Source organism: Megascapheus bottae, chromosome 9, assembly GCF_031878675.1.
Source record: "Megascapheus bottae isolate mThoBot1 chromosome 9, mThoBot2.hap1, whole genome shotgun sequence".
NCBI lineage: Eukaryota > Metazoa > Chordata > Mammalia > Rodentia > Geomyidae > Megascapheus > Megascapheus bottae.
The window spans coordinates 16,015,810-16,035,258 of NC_143517.1; the positions used below are offsets into that span (position 1 = coordinate 16,015,810).

The 19,449-nt window shown below is 39.9% G+C and overlaps 1 protein-coding gene across 2 annotated transcripts in view; it reads left to right on the forward strand.

Moving 5' to 3' along the window:
- The window catches only part of Dnajc5b (DnaJ heat shock protein family (Hsp40) member C5 beta), a 78,191-nt gene that overhangs the window by 30,295 nt on the left and 28,447 nt on the right, over nucleotides 1-19,449 (forward strand). For both annotated transcript variants that reach the window (XM_090338647.1, XM_090338648.1), the window contains exon 3: nucleotides 4,108-4,235. In XM_090338647.1, the coding sequence (XP_090194773.1) occupies nucleotides 4,117-4,235 (119 nt within the window). In that variant the 5' untranslated portion in view covers nucleotides 4,108-4,116. The remainder of the gene's footprint in view (nucleotides 1-4,107; nucleotides 4,236-19,449) is intronic.

A 19,449-nucleotide genomic window follows, 5' to 3' on the forward strand; every position in this document is an offset into this window, starting at 1 on the left:
ACGTTTTAGGTGGTGTTTCAATGAACGAGAGAGAGCAGATACAATTCAACATATTATTTCCTCTGGTCATATGCCCAGAAGTGGGATTTATTGGTGCATTCTTAGTGTTAGCAACCAGTGGCTCTGGGGATCTTGCCTCTCCAACCCCAGTAAAGTCTTAGAGTCTCAAAGGGACTAGGAGGATGACTTTGGTCCTCTGTCCACAGGCCACGTAGTAAGCCATACTTATAGAGAGACCTGCCATTACTGGAAGAGGACAAAACATCAGAATTCTAAGTGACATGTATGACAAGTAAGAGCGCCTGGCAAGGAAGTAGGAAGACCTCGATTCCTTTTTAATGGAGAATAGTCATCAGGGATATGGTTCCAAGACCGAGCAGAAGTTGCCTGCCTTCTGAGAACGGCCTTGTGATTCCTCTCTAGAGGTTCACAAAAATGTTTGAAAATCACTTACATTGTGTGTGTGTGTGTGTGTGTGTGTGTGTGCGCGCGCGCACGCACACACGTGCGCTAGTCATGGGGCCTTGAACTCAAGGTTCTGAGTACTGTCCCTGAGCTTTGTTTTTGCTAACACTCTACTTCTTGAGCTCCAGCTCTAGCTATGGATTTTTTTTTTCTGGTTAATTGAAGATAAGAGTCTCATGGACTTTTTTGCCCTGGCTGGCTTTGAACCACAATCCTCAGATTTTCCGTCTCCTGAGTGGCTAGGATTATAGGTGTGAGCCATTAGGATCTGAGTACATTTTTTTTTTATTTTTTATTTTTTGCCAGTCCTGGGTTTGGGCTCAGGGCCTGAGCACTGTCCCTGGATTTTCTCAAGGCTAGGGCTCTACTACTTGAGCCGCAGCACCACTTCTGGCTTTTTGCTACTTATGTGGTACCGAGGAATCAAACCTGGGTCTTCGTGCATGCTAGGCAAGCACTCTACCACTAGGCCAAACTCCCGGCCCTACATTGTCTTTTTTTTTTAAGGCTTCTAAAAACAGTTGGTGTAAAGGTGATATACAGTTAGGTAAGTATATTGCTTTTAGGAAATATACTCGCTCTCTCAATTTTTCCCTCTCATTCCCACCCACAAGTTGTATGCTAATTTTCCACGGTGTCTAGTGGGTTTCACTGCTGTATTTGTTCACCCTCTGTCCCTCCATTTCTGTGTCTCCTCTCACCCACAAAGACAAATAACAAGACAATAAGAAAACAACAACAACAACAAAGGAAAAAAACCTGGTTCCATGTCCTGTAGTTCATTTGATCAATATTATTCCATGTACAAATTGTCTTTCTTAATTGGTTGGGGACAGGAGCCTTTAAGACCACCCTGACATCCCAGAAAACAATCTGATGCCTCTGCCCTTCTGTTAGAGCAGCCATTAGTGTCAAGGAAGCAGAGCTAGGAGGTTGACTCTCGCTGCACCTACCCACCACTAGGACATTTATGCCCCATTTTCCTGCTGCCAAGGACGCCTTGTGCTAAACACAGGTGTCGCCTCAGCTCTGATGCATCCTTTTATTCACTGGCATTCTCACTGTGGCTGCAAGGATGGGAGGTGACTTTGAAGAAATTTGGGTCACAGATATTGGGGATTGAACTCAGGGCCTCACACATGCCAGGCAAGTGATTGAGCTTCTACTTAAGTTCCTCCCAAGCCTGACTACTTCCTTCCCCTCCCCTCTCCTCCTCTCTCCCCCTTTCCTCCCTTTCTGTTTTGCCCTCTTCCTCCTCTTTACTCCTTCCTTCCTCCCTTCCTCTCTCCTGCCCTCCTCTCCCTCTCCTTCTCTTTCTCTCTTTTCCTCTCTCTTTTTCTCTCTCTCTCTCTCTTTTTCAGGTAGAGTTTCAGTCTGCCAAGGTTGGCTTTGAACTTGAGATCTTCTTTCTTCTGTTTCTCCAATAGCTGGTATTACAGGCACACATCACCAACCTAGATCTAAGAAATCTGAAAACTTACATGATGAAATTCAAACTTTCCTTCTCAGTATTAGGAGTTGAGTTGGGAAATTGATGCATGCTCAGTCAGCCCTTGGGCCACAGTGCCATTCCTTTATGTATTCGTTGTTTTCAAGATAGGGTTTGCATTGTGCTCGGGCTGGACTAAGACTGCAATCCGCTTTGTGATTCCTCCCATTGCTGGAATAAAGATGCTCACCGCCATGCCCCACTGATGGTTGAGATGGTGCCCTGTGAACATTGGTGCCTAGCTGGCCTCAAATTATCCCTTGATTTCTATTTTCCATGATCCTCTGATCTCTGCTTTCATAAGTAGCTGGGATTATAGGCTTGAGCCACAGGACTTATCTCAAAATTTACCTTTTTATCTTCTTCCCACCCCCAGAGAGGAGGGAGTGTTTTGAAAACAGGGTCTCAGCTGAGTTTGGCCTGGAACCTGTTGTGGAGCCCAATGCTGGCTTTGAACTTACAATCCTCCTCTCTCAGCCACTTGAGTACCGGGATAACAGACATGCATACCACACCGACCACTTTTTCTACTATCCTTAAGAGTATATTTCAGCCGCATTAAATACATCCACAATATTATCTACCAGGTATTTCCAGAACTTATCATCTCAATCAGAAGCACTGCTAGTAAGTAATAATTCCCAGTTTCCCATTCCCTCCAGCCACAACTATTTTTTATTCTATTTTTTTGTCTCTGAATGTTTTTTGGTTCAAGTATCTCATATGAGTGGAATACAATAATATAATAAATAATCACACCTGTTTTGTAGTAGTTTCTCAAATACCATCCCTCGTGACGGGCTTATTTCAGGAACATAATACTTCTGAGGTTCATCCATGTCATAGTATAATCAGAGTTCCATTTCTTTTCATACCTCAATAATAATCCTTTCTATATACACACTACATATTGTCCATCCACTCATCTGTTGATAGCCATATATGTAGTTTGCACTTTGGGGGTTTTGTTGTTTAATGCTGCTAAAAACCTTGACATAACTTTTGTTTAAAAAAAAAGGAGGGGTTTAATATATCTAATTCTTATTATCTTCACTTTACAGATGAAGAAAATCATGGAACTGGTAGTAGCAAGGCCAATATTCCAACCCAGAGTTTCTAATTATACTGTACTCTGAATAAATACTATGCTGTCTTAATAAAATTTTTGAAGATTTTTGGGGCCAGGAGTTTGGCCTAGTGGTTAAAGTGCTTGCCTAGCATGCATGAAGACCCGGGTTCGATTCCTCGGTACCACATATATAGAAAAAAGCCGGAAGTGGTGCTGAGGCTCAAGTGGTAGAGCTCTAGCCTTGAGAAAGTCCAAGGACAGTGCTCAGGCCCTGAGCTCAAGCCCAGAACTGGCAAAAAAAAATTTTTTTTGAAGATTTTTCTCTTTTTTCCTCAAGATTATATCCCAGATACAATATGTGCATGATTTCTAAGTTTTGAGGATAGCTTTATGAAAGAAAGAACTATTATCCTCATATATAAAACCATTAGTGCTTAGGAAGGTGAAATGGTGGTTACAAGTGTACTTGTCTCTCTGAGTCCATGGTGGTTTTCTGGGTAGACCATCCCTGGAATAGAACCCATGACCAGTGCTGAACGGGATGAGAGAGATCTAGGAGTCTACAGCTGTAGAGAAGTTCTAACTTAAGTTCCAGATGAGACCAGGATTTTTTTTTCTCATACTAAAGAAAGTATATATTTTTAAAAACACCAAAAACCTTTTGATCAATGGTTTGTCCAAGGGATATAAAACAACAGGACTATTCTTTTGCTTGCTAAATTTGGGAAACACGCCAAAAAGGATGTATTCAAATTTTACACAAAGAAAACCAAACCAAGCATTTACATTTGCCTAACTGAGGAAGACTAACCCCCAATACTTCTAAATCATGTAGGTATTCACATTTGGCTTCTGTGCCCACAGTGAGTGGCCACAGAACTTTGTACAAAGTTCTTTCTCCATTTGTGGGATTTGTTGTGCCCTTTGGTGCTTTGAGACTTAAAACTCCACTTTTCCTTCTTTCGCCTCTTTTTTAAAAAAATGTACACAAAGATACTTCAGATGCCATTTTACAAAAGGCGGAAAGGTAGAAAATGACCAGTATGTATAACCATGGTGATTTTTTCCTCCTCTAGTTTTGCAGCCTGGGAAAATGGAAGGTAGCACACCTAACCAAAGGCAGCGAACCATGTCAACAAATGGAGAAGCTCTATATGAAATCCTCGGTCTGCAGAAGGGAGCAACAAATGAAGAAATTAAGAAAACCTACAGGTACAGAGGAAGTGTAGCGATGATGCAGTGATTATTGTTTTGTGACTGGCAAGTGGCTCACAGTTAGACATATGCTTCTTGTAGTTTGAATTTTGGACCCCATGTGTTCCTGTCTGCAACACAGGCCATTAGGAATAGACTATGTCTATAGCAATTATTTTATGAATCCATCAATTTGGTGATGGCAGCTAGGTCTTAGAAAAAGATACCCTAGTGTCCTAAACCCATAAGGTTGGAGAAGAGAAAGGAAGACAGAGAGAGATAAGAAAAGAGAGCCGGGTGCCTGTAATCCTAGCTACTCAGGAGGCTGAGATCTGAGGATCAAGGTTCAAAACCAGCCCAGGCACAAAAGGACTTGAGATTCTCATCTCCAATTAACCTATAGAAAACGGGAAGTGGGGCTTGGCTCAAGGGTAGGTTGGTAGCCTTGAGCTGAAGAGCTCAGGGACAGCACCTAGGCCAAGTTCAAGCCCCATGACCCACCAAAAAGTGAGGGGAGGTGGGGAGAGGACCAACTACACTATAACCAATAGGTGTGCCTTCATTCACATGAGATAGCATCAGTGAATCTGGAAAAAGGAGATGTTTTTTTCAGTAAGAGTGAATTTGATACACCATTCAAGCCCTCACTTTGATGTTGGGTATCTATCTAGTCTAATTCTATATTAACTACACTTAAGAAAAATCAAAATATCTTTTTATCTAAAGCTTAGAAGAATAATATATAATTGAATACAAAATAATGTATTATAGAAAAAATTTTAAATTAAGGTTATGGAACTTTAAAACATTTAAGTAGGTAAACTTTAAGCAATTTTCTTTATGAATTAAAAATTACTTGGTATGGTTTAAAAGCCACTCTTAATAACACTGCTATGGAAAATAAGCACACCTATTTTAGTATATGACTCTGCTTTTACATGACATGTAAAATCAATATAGTTTATTTTTATGTAGATAAGCCTTATAATAAACCATAAAGGAATAAGCTAGGATTCTGAATTCACTATTTTTAAGCCCCCCAATACTTATTTGACTATCCATGTTTATCTACAATGGAACATTATTTGGCCTTTAATGGAATTCCACCAAGTGGTAACACTATGGAGCCTGAAATGTCTTCAAGAAACTTGTACCAAAGAATAAATGACAAACATGCAGCTGCCTTTCTGTGAAAACAGCAGGGTCTGCCAAACCATATCGGACTTATAGTTTACATCTTCCTTAAGGTGATAGACAGAGAAAAAGGTTTGCTTTTCATTTTTTTCCCTGCTGGAGAGGTAGGGTGGCCCAGGCCTCTGCTAATGGAATGCCTTTGCTAAAGTCTAGATAGGAATCTAAGCAATTGTGTCCTGAAGTTACAAAAATGCTTCAAAAAAATGGGAGAAAAAGTATGCCAGTCTACCTTGTAATTGTGTGTGTGTGTGTGTGTGTGTGTGTGTGTGTGTGTGTGTGTGTGTGCGTGTGCACCTATCCTTGAGTTTGAACTCAGGCCTGTGTGTTGTCCTGGAAATTTTTACTCTGCCAGCTAAGCCACAGCTCCACTTCTGGGTTTTTGGTGGTTCATTGGAGGTAAGAATATCATGGACTTTCCTGTCGGGCTGGCTTTGAACTACAATCCTTTGATTCCAGCCTCCCGAGTAGCTAGGACTGCAGACATGAGCCACCATGCATAGCCCTTACAATTCTTAAAACTCACTTTACTTTACAAATTTGACTTTTAACTGTCTTTATTAATTTTGGAAATTAAAATTTCAGGTCAAATCCTAATTAAGGCATTAATTATGCTGGGCTGTTTGCGAGTTTAATAATTACAACATAAGTCTTTCCATGTAATCAGTGTCTTGCTATTAATTTTGTTTTAATGTCATACAAATATTAGTTTTTCAGCTGATTAGGGCACTAGTATGCTGCCAAAAGCATCAATTTCTATCTAAATTACATATTTGTATTCTGCTAGTTATTCAAAATGTATGAGCAAGCTGCAAGTCCACTGAGAATATTAGTCTTATATTCTGAGATCTGAATCAAAGCAGGGACAGCATGGTGGAATTAAAATTCAGTGAAATTTAATAAAATTACCAACTCTTGAATCCATTCACAGTTTGACCTCTCTCATAATCTTTGGTCGTCCTGTGAAAAATAAGGTTGCATTAGAATGCTTCTTTCTTCATCTTCTGAAAATCTCTTTTATTTTATCTTGATTTACGTATGTACTGTGCCATACTTAGGCTTGAATTCAGGTCCTCACATTCTTCCTTGGCTTTTTGGCTCAAGGTTGGCACTCTACCACTTGAACCACAGCTCTACTTCTGGCTTTGCTGGTTAATTGGAGGTAAGAATTTTTCTGCCTGGGCTAGCTTTGAACCACAGTCCTCAGATTTCAACCTCCTAAGATTTCAGGCATGCTTTCACATCTTCTTCCTTTTTATTATATTTAAAATGGTTGGAAATATTATAGTTCATTTGATTAAAATAAAAGTATAGAAATAGGTATGCAAGAAAGTCTTCCGCTTCTTATTCCCCAGGCTACCTCCTCAGGGGAAATAATGTTACCGATTTTTCGCCTACCCTTTTAAAGGTATCTTAGGCTTACATGAGCCTATATAGACAACTTCTTATCTGGGAAAATGTTTGTTTCTCTTGGATAATCATAACCCCCATCCTTAGAAAAAAGGGAAAAGACAACTGAAAGATAGTTCTGATGGGTAGAGGATAGTCAACGAGGCACATCTATCAAAGGAAAAACAGAGTTACTCATCAGAAATGGGACAGGGCCTGTCCTTTCCCATCACCCCATCTAGAAATCCTACTGGGAGCCTTGTGCTTCCTCCAAATTGATCAAAAGGCCCCCAAGCACATTAGCTAAGGCATGCAGAATTGCAAGGAGGATCATGCTTTGTTTTCTCCCCAGCCTGATACTCAGACCCCATCTGACAGAGGACATTAATAACAACAGACACCTGCTCAGCAAGTGCCTTCATTATTGCAAGTTGGGGACTCCTTTCCCCAACATAAAGGCACCCAGCTTAGTGAAGTCTCTTTCAACTCCTCAAATATGATCACTAGGTACCTGGAGGCTTAGAGGCTCAGAAGCATGAGGCAAACCTTATAGATCAAAATATCACTAAAGGGTCTGAAAATTAGACTACTGGTGAAGTTACCCAAAAAAATAGGATGGGACCTAGGGTCCTATAGAAAATAGGAATATAACCAACATGTCACCATGTAATTAAAATCACTCATCAAAAGAAAATCACAATGTAAATTACAAAGCTATCATCTGACTCCTACAATGACATGAGACAGATGCTAGAATTATCTGATGAGTATTTCAAAGTAAGCATCATTAAAAAGATTTAGCTATGGGCTGGGAATGTGACTTAGTGGTAAACTTCTTGCCTAATGTGCATGAAGTTCTGGGGTCAATTCCTCAGTACCACATAAAGAGAAAAAGCCCAAAGTAGCACTGTGACTCAAGTGGTAGGGTTCTAGTCTTGAGCAAAAGAAGCTCAGGGACAGTCCTCTGGCCCTGAGGTCAAGCCCCAGAACTGGAAAGAAAGAGAGAGAGAGAGAGAGAGAGAGAGAGAGAGAGAGAGAGAGAGAGAGAGAGAGAGAGAGAGAGAGAGAGAGAGAGAGAGAGACAGAGAGACAGAGAGACAGAGAGAGAGAGAGAGAGACAGAGAGAGAGACAGAGAGAGACAGAGAGAGACAGAGAGAGAGTTTTAGCCAAAAGTTACTAGAAAACCTAGTAAATAAATAAAATTCATTTTATTTTTTAATTGTATTTTATTGTCAGAGTAACATATCAAAGGGTTACAGTTACTTTTGGCAGTTAGTGGGTACATTACTTCTTGAACATTGACACCCCTTTGAACCCTGGTCTTCGTGCATGCTAGGCAAGCACTGTACCACTAGGCCAAACTCCCGGTCCCCCCAAATTTATTTTTTAAAAAGAAAATCAAATGTACTCACTAACTAGATGAGCTTGATAGTAGAACAGAGCTGATGCAGGATAGAAATCAATGAGATTGAAGATGGAGCAACAAAATTTACCCAATCTGAACAACAGAGAGAAAATCAGTCTAAGGAAACTTTGAGACAATAACAAAAGATTCAGGATTTGTGGCATGAGAGTCTTGGATGAAGAGGAGAGCTGAAAGAGTACCTGAAGAATAAATAGCTGAAAATCTCCCACTTTTGACAAAAGACATACCTTACAGATTCAAAAAGCAGAGAGACATTTAAATCAACGGAACTCTTCACTTATCTCCTGTTAGTTGTATCTGTCAGTGATAAAAATAGAACTTTTACAGGCTTTATTGTTTAGTATTGGTTTATGACCTTGATAAAGTATAATTAGGTAATAGCAGTAGGGTATTTTTAACTGTGACTATTGGATAAGAAAATCTCAATATTCAGAGGCACATGAAGTTTCTAAAGTTCCATGAAATTTCTAACGTTCCACCTTACCCATTTTTGTAAAACTACAGCCATCTTGGATCCTCTTAACACACACACACACACACACACACACACACACACACACACACACACACACACGTACGTGCATGCTGTTTAAAACCAACCAAGCTGTGATGAGTGTAATGGTTACTGTTTATATACTATGGTATGATTTTGAGCATGGAAGACAATGGATACTTGAATGCTTTCTTTTCCAGTTGTCTTTGAGAATAAAGGAGAAAGAAAATCTTCAGATGCAATGATTCTGTGAAGCATTTGTTTCTCCTGTTTTATAAATACTGGAGAAGCTTTGACCAATTTGACTTTAGAGGTGGAATGTAACATTGCTCACAAAAATTACTATTAAACTCCTACTTAAAGTATTCTAATTTTTTGTGAGCACACTAAAAATGAAAAATAAATGTAAATAAAGTGTAAAAATTTAAAAAATCAAGCAATACTGAGAGGGTAAACCCAAAGAAATCTATGCCAAACACAACAGAAACTTGTGAAAACTAAAAACAAGGAAAAATCCTGTAAGCAGGTAGGTTGTGAGGAAGGACCCCTTACCTATATGAGTCCTGTAACAATTTGAATGGCAGCTATTTCTTGTCTGAAGTAACAAAGGCCAGAATGAACTGGGAAAAAATATTTTCAAGTGCTGAAAGCAAAGAATGGTCACCTATGTATGTAGTAACTGGTGAACAAAACCTCAGGAGCTAAGTGGAAATTTAAAATTATCTGATAAAGAAAATTGGAAAGAATTTGTCACTAGCAGATCTAACTTTATGAATGGCTTAACAAAGTTCTTGGAAAGAAAAAGAAATGAGAAATAATATTCTTAGATCATCAGGAAGAAAAAAATCAATGGAGGAGGTAGAAATTTTGATAAATAGTAAACGGTCCTCATGAGTTTATGAACTTACATATGATGAATACAAAAATTATGCCATCATTTTCCTTCTTTCCTTTATCCCTTCTCTCTCCCTCCCTCTCTCTCTCTCCCTCCCTCCCTCTCTCTCTCTCTTTCTCTCTCTCTCTCTCTTTCTCTCTCTCTCTCTCTCTCTCTCTCTCTCTCTCACACACACACACACACATACACACATACACACTATTCAACCATTAAGAAAACTATACAAAATAACATTACAAATAATATTTACTTTAAAAAAATGTTCCACTAGAACCAACCCAGATGCCTCTCAGCTGATGAGTGGATCAACGAGATGTGGTATTTATACACAATGGAATTCTATGCTTCTGTCAGAAAGAACAACATTGCCCCATTTGTAAGGAAATAGAAAGACTTAGAAAAAATCATATTAAGTGAAGCAAGCCAGACTCAAAGGAACATAGGCTCAATGGCTTCCCTCAGTTTTCATAATCAGTAAAAACCTTGGGATCCCCTAGCAGAGATTTACAATAGAACAAAATCTAGATACATAAGACCATATCGTATGACACTAAATGAAAGGACCTCCAGGATATAGAAACAAAAGCCATAGAATGAGTGATTGCTGTCCTTAATGCACTATATTATCTCTCATCTCTTCTGCTGTCCCTTGGTTATCTCATATTGTTACAGTATTTTTCCCTTGTTATCTGATATATTGTATATGTGCTTATTTGGTTATGTGAAATAGGATAGGGAAGGGGGGAAAACAAGATGAGGGGTGGGGGTAAGGGAAGGGAAATGGGGACCAAGACATGAGAAAGGGTATCAAAATGTGTGAAGCACTGCACCTTCTATCTGGTGAATATAATGTAACCCTTCTATTAATTACAATAAAAATATATGAAAAAAATGTTCCACTAATCCACAGATGGAAAACAATGAAGATCAGCAAACAAAACTAAAAAATAGTAGGTTTAATCCCTAATATAAATTTAGTAAATATAAATGGTCTAAACATATTTTCATTTTTATACAAATGATGGTGTATTACCCTTCCTACCTGTGTATTTTAGCACTGTTCTTGGTAACAGTTTATAGACAGATTCCTAGTTCTTCGTGTACTGCCAATCAACACTAGGACACAGATATCCCAGAATTTAGTTAGTTTCTACTGGTAGATATTTAGGCTGTTTTCCTTCAAGGTTGTAGAGTGTGTGTGTGTGTGTGTGTGTGTGTGTGTGTGTGTGTGAATGTCCTGGGGCTTGAGCTCAAAGGCTTGGGCACAGTCCTTGAGCTTTTGTGCTCAAGCCTAATGTTCTACCTCTTGAGCCACAGCTCTACTTTTGGCGTTTTGGTGGTAATTGTAGTTAAGGATCTCTTGGTCTTTCCCTTCTGGGCTGGATTTGAATCATGACACTTAGAGTTCTGCCTCCTGAGTAGCTAGAATTACAGGCGTGAGCCACCAGCTCTTGGTCAGACCTAAGGCCTGTCTTTTCAGCCAACTTTGATCTGAGAGGGGTTCTCTGAGAAGAGAGAAACCCCGTTGCTCCAGAAAAGTAGGTATATGGAGGTGAGGAGAGGAAAACCATCTTGGCTCTTACTCATGTTCCCATTTTTGCAAGTGCCAATCTCAGATTCCTAGGGCAAGGATTCAAAGGACCCAACCAGGGCTGAGTGCATTCAAGTCTGACTTCCTCTGAGGTCTGAAATCACTCCTTCCCCCTACCACCACTGACAAAGGATGTAGGATGTGACTCTTACAACTGAAAATTAGGACATGTTCCCTAAGATGGGAGTACACAGTTGGCAAGGAAATTCTTGGCACCTCTAGTCTTTTATTCTTTAAGAGAATTACCATCAATAACAGATTCAAAGGCCTACCTTAGTCTCTTCTGTGCCTATTTATAAAGCTATCACAGGATTTATAAAGTAACTTTTTTCTGCATATCCTGAGACTCAACTCTACTTTGTTAAGTTGCTAATACACTGGAGCTTCCTAGGACCTCAAAGGACAGCAGGGAAAGCTGATAAGAGGAAGGCTTTTATTGTGTGAGCTTCTCAAGTACTGAAGCTCTTGCCTCATGGAGATTTTTGTAAAAAGAAATGAGATCAGTTTTTTTTCAAGGTATATGAAACCCTTTATAGAAAAGCACAGTGAAAATAACTAGATACTACTGTGATTGAACAAATATCCCTGTTATCCTTACAAGTCTAAAATTAGCTTGCCATTTGGTGCTACTGTTCAAAACCCATTTATTTCTGGTGCAAGGTGAATTTGAGGCTTGTATCCAAAGTGACACATCTCAGAGAGGAAGGCTGGCTGATGGTAGGGACCCTCACTAGGTGAACAAGCCTGCCTTTAGCTTCACAGAACACTGTCGGTCCATCAGGTGTAAAGTCTAAGGCTCACTAAATCCAATATTCTTGTTGTGGGGCCAAGTCTTTTAATCCCTACCAGAGCTTCCACGAGATGGGCAAATACTTTATTTTATATGACCTGCACATCTTTTCCATACTGTCTGAAGGAGTCTCATTTGAGTTACTCTTTTGTAGTTCTGATATACATTGAATGCCTACTACTTTATCTTTCACCTATTTGCATTAACTTAACAGTGACATGTGTTGCCTTCTTATCTAATTGAATTCTCTCTGCATCCACAAAACATTTGAGTTAGGAAGTTAATTAGCGAAGCAAGTGAAAGAGAGAAATGCTAATAAGTGGTGGAACAACTGGATAATTGAGGAGAGGGTGGCTGTGTTGAAATGAAGGGCTCAAAGATTGTTCTATATATGCATTCAATGCTCGGCCTTTTCCTTGGGTCTTCTGAAAGTTTCTACCCTTTGTTTCCTTCTTGGGATCTCCTGGAACCTAGAAAGCAGTGCATTCTCATAGAATGGGATTGTCTATCTCCCAGCCATGCTTCCACTGTGCCGCTGACGCTGCTTTGCATTTTCCCAGTGGAAAAGGCCATTGTCCTCACCAACTCCAATCGTGAGCTCCAGGACTGCAGTTCCACTGCTGCAATTCCATGTGGCTGTTCTGTGTGTGGTGGGCACAGCTAACCCATCATCTATTTATCTGGAAATTTGAGCCAGTCACCAAGGCCTGCTGGTGGTGCCACTGAGAAGTGCCAGCTCGTCTTCTCCCTGATACCCTTCTATGAGGGCCAAGATCTGGTAGAAAAGTTCTTTCCACTTTTTCTTTTAACACTTGTTTTCTCTGGGACCCAGAGGTATGCCTGGCTATTTCCTTTTTAACTTTTTTAGACAGGTTTCCTTCTAGATGATGTCACAGTTTTTCATTCTACGTTCCGATGGGCTTCTATTAAGCTGTCCCATGGGTTTTAAACTTGGACATCTGTGGCTGCCCTAGTGATGGCTCAGGCACCAGAGCTCCACACAGGCGATCGTGTGTGCACACTGCCATCAAGGAATGATAGGTTGTAATGACTCAACCACGTCCTCACAACAAGGCTGCTCCACTCTGTGTTCTCCCTAGTAACTTGAAATAAATACACTTGCCACTTTGCTGCTGTTAAAGAAGGATGTTAGATATGTGATCAGATTCCCTATTATTTTGATACTACCTAGCACATGGTCATTCCCAAGTCACGGGATAGTTGATCCATTTCTCATACTGCTAACAGATTATAGCCGAAACCAGAAAGGCTAATCAGAACACACAGCAATCACTAGTGCATCTAGAGTCTCTAACAACCAGTATCTGCAATTATCCAACAAATATTTATTTAGTGAGTACCAGCTATATGTCAGACAATATTCTAGGTTCTAAGAAAATATCAGTAAACAAAGTAGTCCTAATCTTTGCTTTCTAAAACTTATCTTCTGGGCCAAGAGAAAGGAAAGCTTAATAATAAATAAAATGTCGAATGTGTTAAGCATGTGGAGTAAAGCAAAGAAGCCTATAGGGATGGTCAATGTGAAGAGTGGGCTGGACTTTACTTGCTTCCTACATGTTCCACATAAAATGTAACACCAAATTCCCTCAGCAAAGGACATACTAAGCATAAAGGCATGGTTGTGAGAACAGTGTCTGCAGTCAGAAAGACCTGGCTTTAAGGCCTTCTCTCAGCCTCATTTTCTTCAAAAACAACATGTATGAAACAGTAGATAAATGAGTTGACAGCTGTCAAATATTCAGCCACAGACTGGTAGTAGGTCCTGATGAGAAAATCTCAGTTCAAGAAAAAGAATTGAATAAATAGGTCCATAGAACAGCAGTGTTCAAATGTGGCTAGAGCCTGGGTGCAGGGTGGCTCTTCAAGGAATGAATGTGTATGTGTGTGAAAAGGAATGCAGTATGGAGCTTCTAAATGGAGACATTTAGATTTCACTTTACATGTTTAAAAGATTGTTACTAAGGAGCATATCAGTGGTATAGTGTTTTCCTATATTATATGAGGCCCTGGTTCAATAAATAGGCACATAAGTAAACGAGTGCTGAATTTTATCCTTTTTTATTATTTGTTATTATTATTATTATTTGCCAGTCCTGAGGCTTGAATTCTGTGCCTGGGCTCTGTTCCTATGCTCCTTTTGCTCAAGGCTAGCACTCTACCACTTGAGCCATAGCCCGACTTCCAGATTTTTCTGTGATTGGAGTTAAGAGTCTCACAGACTTTCCTGCCTGAGCTGGCCTGGATCCACAGTCCTCAGATTTCAGCTTCCTGAGTAGCTAGGATTGCAAGCATGAAACACCAGTGCCTAACTCTGAAATTATTTTAATATACCAATGTTTATAGTAGTGATAAAGAATTTTTGCATCTTTTTCACCTTATAAAATATCAAGATACCAAGTTAAAAATGTTGACAGGATAATGCATCTTTAAATTATTTTAAGGGTGACTGAAAGACTCTAATTGAGAGAATGATGAGAAAGGTGAGAGACCCCCAGTCTTAACAAGACATTTGAGGGGGTTTGGGAAGTGATGACTTCCAAAAACCAACATGGGACTTTCCTTTTCTTCCTTTTTCTCTTTTTGCTTTCTTTCCTTCTTTCTCCTTTCCTCCCTTCCTTCTTTTTCTTTCTTTTATGTGCCATTCTGGGATTTGAACTCAGGGCCTGGCATAGTCCTTGAGTTTGTTTGTTTGTTTGCTTGTTTCATCAAGGCTAGTACTTGAGCCACAGCTCCTCTTTTGGCTTTTAGTAGTTTATTAGAGTAAGAGTCTTTCAGACTTTCCCACGTGGACTGGCTTCAAACCATTATCTTCGGATCTCAGTTTCCCAAGTAGCTAGGATTACAGGCAAGAGCTACTGGTACCTGGGTATTTTAGCAGAGTACCTTTTTTGCAAACTGGAGCACCTTCTACCTGCACTATGTCCCTGTGTCCTCTATGGCTCAATCTCATTAAACCACAAACTGTCCCAGACTATAAGTATCTTTTTCCTATCAGCTTCCTCTACTCTATGAACCCTTAAAGGCAGACATGGTGGGTCTTTTATGGCACTTTCTGCCCTAGCACCATGCCAGCATCTGCCAAATGCAAAAATTAAATCTTTCCTCCTTGATTATAGTCTCAGTTCTTCAGAATCATTGCTCAAATAATCTGTGCGCTTGTGATGCTGAATGGTGTATTTGCACAGGAAAAAGAGAAGGGAAAGATGAGCAAGAAATACAGTAGCTTCATTTTGATGACAAAACGCATTTGATAAGACTCTGAAACCTTCAAGTACAAAGTAGTTATAGGTTGACCTTTTGGACAATACTGTACAAAATAACTCATTCAAATAATGTGAGTCTTGAGTATTGAAAACTTCATGTGTAACATGAATGTTAGTCAATTTATACTGACATGTATATGTTTATGTAGAAACAAAATTAAAATGTACAAAGCCATGCGTGTTTTCCTCTGACATTTCTGGTATAATGTTCTTACAAAATACTCACCCACTTAGTAAGAAATTACATAATGATCTAACTCTTTCTTGGTATCCCTCATAGATAAGCTTAATTTTCCCCTGTTGACAAAATACCAAATAGTTTGCATCACAGGATATCAGGGGATTGACTGATTGGTTGATTCTTCCATTTCACTGTGTCATTTTTGAGAACTTTCTGGAAATTTTCTTCCAAGTTTAAAGAGGTGAGTTGCCACAGAGTAGATCAAAGTGAGGCAAATTCTATTTCCACGAGGAGCAGGAAAGAGTCTCATTTCTGTGGCAACCCCAATCTGTGGTGCTTTCACCCATCTTTATTAGCAATTATAGATAAAAACAGAGGCTGCTTATGAATAAAGTGTAAATGTCAGGGGAATGCACAGCTAATAGAAGAGTTGTAAATATTTACAAGGCAGAGTGCTGATTCAACCTCACAAGATTAATTGAAATTAATCTCTATCAGGCACTAATTTGTTTCCTGAGTTCTAAAACCTTCCACTAAAAAGAAGACTATCTGAGGCCATGTTAGAGCCATCTTTTAGGTAGGCTGTGTAGCCTTTCTCTTGCTTTAACAAAACTTCTACTTGCTGGTCTTAATTTTTCATTTAGTAACAATCTGACATTCCTAGGGTTATTATGGCCAGTGACTTTTCTTCAAGTCCACACTTCCTACTTCTAGCTTCCCATGGCAAGATAAGAGAAGAATGGAGGAATATCTAAGAAGGCCAGAGAGGAGAAAGCATTCATTGAAACTTGAAGAAAGGTCCACTAGAAGATGTCTAAAAAATGGACCATTGGTTTTGGTTTTGGGTTGGTTTTTTTTTTTTTTTGCTGGTCCTGGGCTTGGGCTCAGGGCCTGAGCACTGTGCTTAGGTTTTCTCAAGGCTAGAGCACTTGAGCTACAGCACCACTTCTGGCTTTTTCCTATGTATGCAGTACCAAGTCTTTGTGCATGATAGGCAAGTACTCTACCACTAGGCCAAACTCCAGGCCCTGACCATTGGATTTTTTTTAGTCAGAATACCATGGAAAGGTTACAATGGGTTGAAAAGTGAATGGACATTGAGAAGGAAGAGAAAAATTCATAGACCATTAGCTTAAAGGAGAAGAGGTAAAGCAATGTTTTCCTCAGAGCTGTCCCTGATCAAACTTTGTTCAAGGCTATCACTCTACCACTTGAGCCAAGCCTCACTTCCAGCTTTTTTGTGATCAATTGGAGAAAAGAATCTCATGGACTTTCCTGCTTGGGCTAGCTTTGAATTGTAATTCTCAGATCCCAGCCCCATGAATAGTCAGGAACCACTGGCACCCAGCAAAATATTTTCCTTTTAAAAACATGGCAAGATTGAGTTCAAGCCCTACAAAGGAAAAAAAAAATATATATATATATATCTTATCTCCAACTAGCTACCAAAAAGCCAGAAGTGGAGCTGTGGCTCAACTTTAAGATGCTAGCCTTGAAGATAAAAAGTTCAGGAATGGCATCCAGGCTCTGAGTTTAAGTTCTAGGATTCCTGTCCCCAAACTGGTGGGTGAACCTTGAAAGGTATAAATGTCAATGACCTTCTAAAGGAATTTGAAGGTGAGCATTTGACCCAGTAAATCACTTCACTGGGTCACCACAAATACAAGCCTTTGCTAATAGACAACGTGATGTCTGATGACCTGATTGTGGATCCTGTAGAATTCCAGGCCTAGCTTCACAATGGCAGTGTTTGACAATGCCTTCCAAAGGCTGTAAAATTTCCCAAGACAATGCACTTGAATTCTATCTCATTGCACACACTAGCTGAGCCAAGCTAGGACCCATAGCTTTGAGCTTTGCAGCTTCGTTGGGTGGTTGAAGGATTGTGCTGTTCTTCAAGTCCAGCCTAAAGTCAAGTACATGTTAGAACACATAGGTTTACTGCACATAACAGCTGTTGGCTGGACCTGAATAACTGTTAGAGGGCATAAATAACACCCTGGAAAAAAAATCCCAGAGACACATTTCTCCTGGAGCCAAGAAGAGACACAAGTGATTCATTTTGAACTTATTAATAATTGTCATATTTCTGTTGGAGCAATGGAAGAGCCTGTTTTGAGGTTTGGTACCATAGGTTCTCCATAATAAAGTCAGGAGGTCAAAATGGAAAAAAAAAACATGGCAAGAGTTGTCTACTTACAGAAGAGAAGGAGCTAGATGGAAACATCACAGAAGACAGTGGTGTTTGGCTAAAGAAGAAAGTGAGCAGAGAGCTAAGCACACTGGTGTGATCACTCTTAAAGGGGGATTTCTTCTTGTTTCCAAATGCCAATACATAGAAAATGGTAGAGGCGATAGAAGAGCATGAAGAACTTGCCTCATTCTAACAATCATTTTATCCTTTTGAAGTAAGAAGTGAAGGTGCCTGTTGAGAGAGGGTGAGGGAATAAGGAAGAGGAATTGAGGGGGTATGGAGTTGAACAGCTGTCCTAGGAAACACAAGGGGAAATTCACTGAAGTTGAGCAAAAAGATTGGCAAGGGATGTGGAAGGCAGCCAGGGAGAGAAATAGTGGGTCTTTAGTGTTCCCGTTTTGCACAGCTGGGCAATCTTTTCCAGCAACATTGGTCACCTCAGAGATGGGGGTGAAATCAGTGGGCTGCCAGAGTCTTCTTGACAGGAAGTCAGAATGTGTAAAGAACTGAATCAGATCATTTGAGTAGCATTCAAAGTGCTTGACTGTGAGGTAAGAAAATGTAGCCAGTCTAGAGGACTAGGTCACTAAAAAGTGAATTTAGGAGAGGAAACACATTTAAGTGGAGCTTGACTTCAAGTTACATGCTCGGAAGAGCTTTGATGATCAGAGACACGGAGGGTTCTGTGGGCCTGCCACACTGTACAATACTGAAGCTTAAGAACTAAAACCAGCAGGAAACAGAGACCTACTGTCTGCTGTGAGCTTTTGCTAGAACCAGTGAGGAAAGTCACAACTGAAAGAGAGAGATGAGGTAGCTAGCTTGAGGAGTGTTTCCTATAACCCAGACTTACTGTCTCTTGACATGAAGAGTTCAATAAAGAATGCGCTGGCCTAACAAAATAAGAATGGCAGTTTTATCCCCAGGAAACATATCAAAACTAGAGGCCCCAAGCTTGTATTAGGCGCTTGAGCCAGGTATTGCCTTATCTGATGATATTGGGAGATGGAGAGCTACAATATGGCAGTGGCTGAATCCCTGAATTCACCAGGGATTACTGATGCCGGAACTTTGGGAGTTCTTTCCCTAAATAGTACTTCTATAACTGGCATAGAAAATACTTTAACAATGGACACATATTTTAATTGTGTTTGTACAAATGGCTTCTTTATTAAGGATAAATACCCGGTTCATAATCAACCACACACAAAAAAGAATCATAGTGACTAGAAAATTAAACTAAGGTTATACTAATTAGCATCTAATTTTTTCCAGTCCTGGGGCTTGAACTCAAGGCCTGGGTTTTTTCAAGGTTAGCACTCTACCACCTGAGTCACAGTACTACTACTGGATTTTTCTGTGTATGTGGTACCAAGGAATTGAACCCATATCTAGGCCATGCTCCAGGCCCTGGAATCTAAATTTTTAAAAAGACTATATGTTGTTGAATATGTAGCTGCTCTTTGGTTTACTTTTGAGACAAGAGATCTCCCTATATAGCCCAGGCTGGTCTTGCAGTCCTCCTGCCTCAGCCTTCTGAGTGCTGGGATTATAGGTGTGATCCATTGCATCTAGCTATATTTTTAATTCTTGTACTTAAAAGAACTGGAATATAGTACCACACGATGACTAACTATGCAAAATCTCAACAACAATTAAAAAAAAATTGAGCATGGTATTTGTGAGGGAACCATTAGGTCCGGTAGCATCACAATCTAACCCACCACTAGAGGGCAGCACCTACCACTCAAAGCCATTTGGTAGGCGAGAAAAGACCTTTAGATTTGAGACCCATCC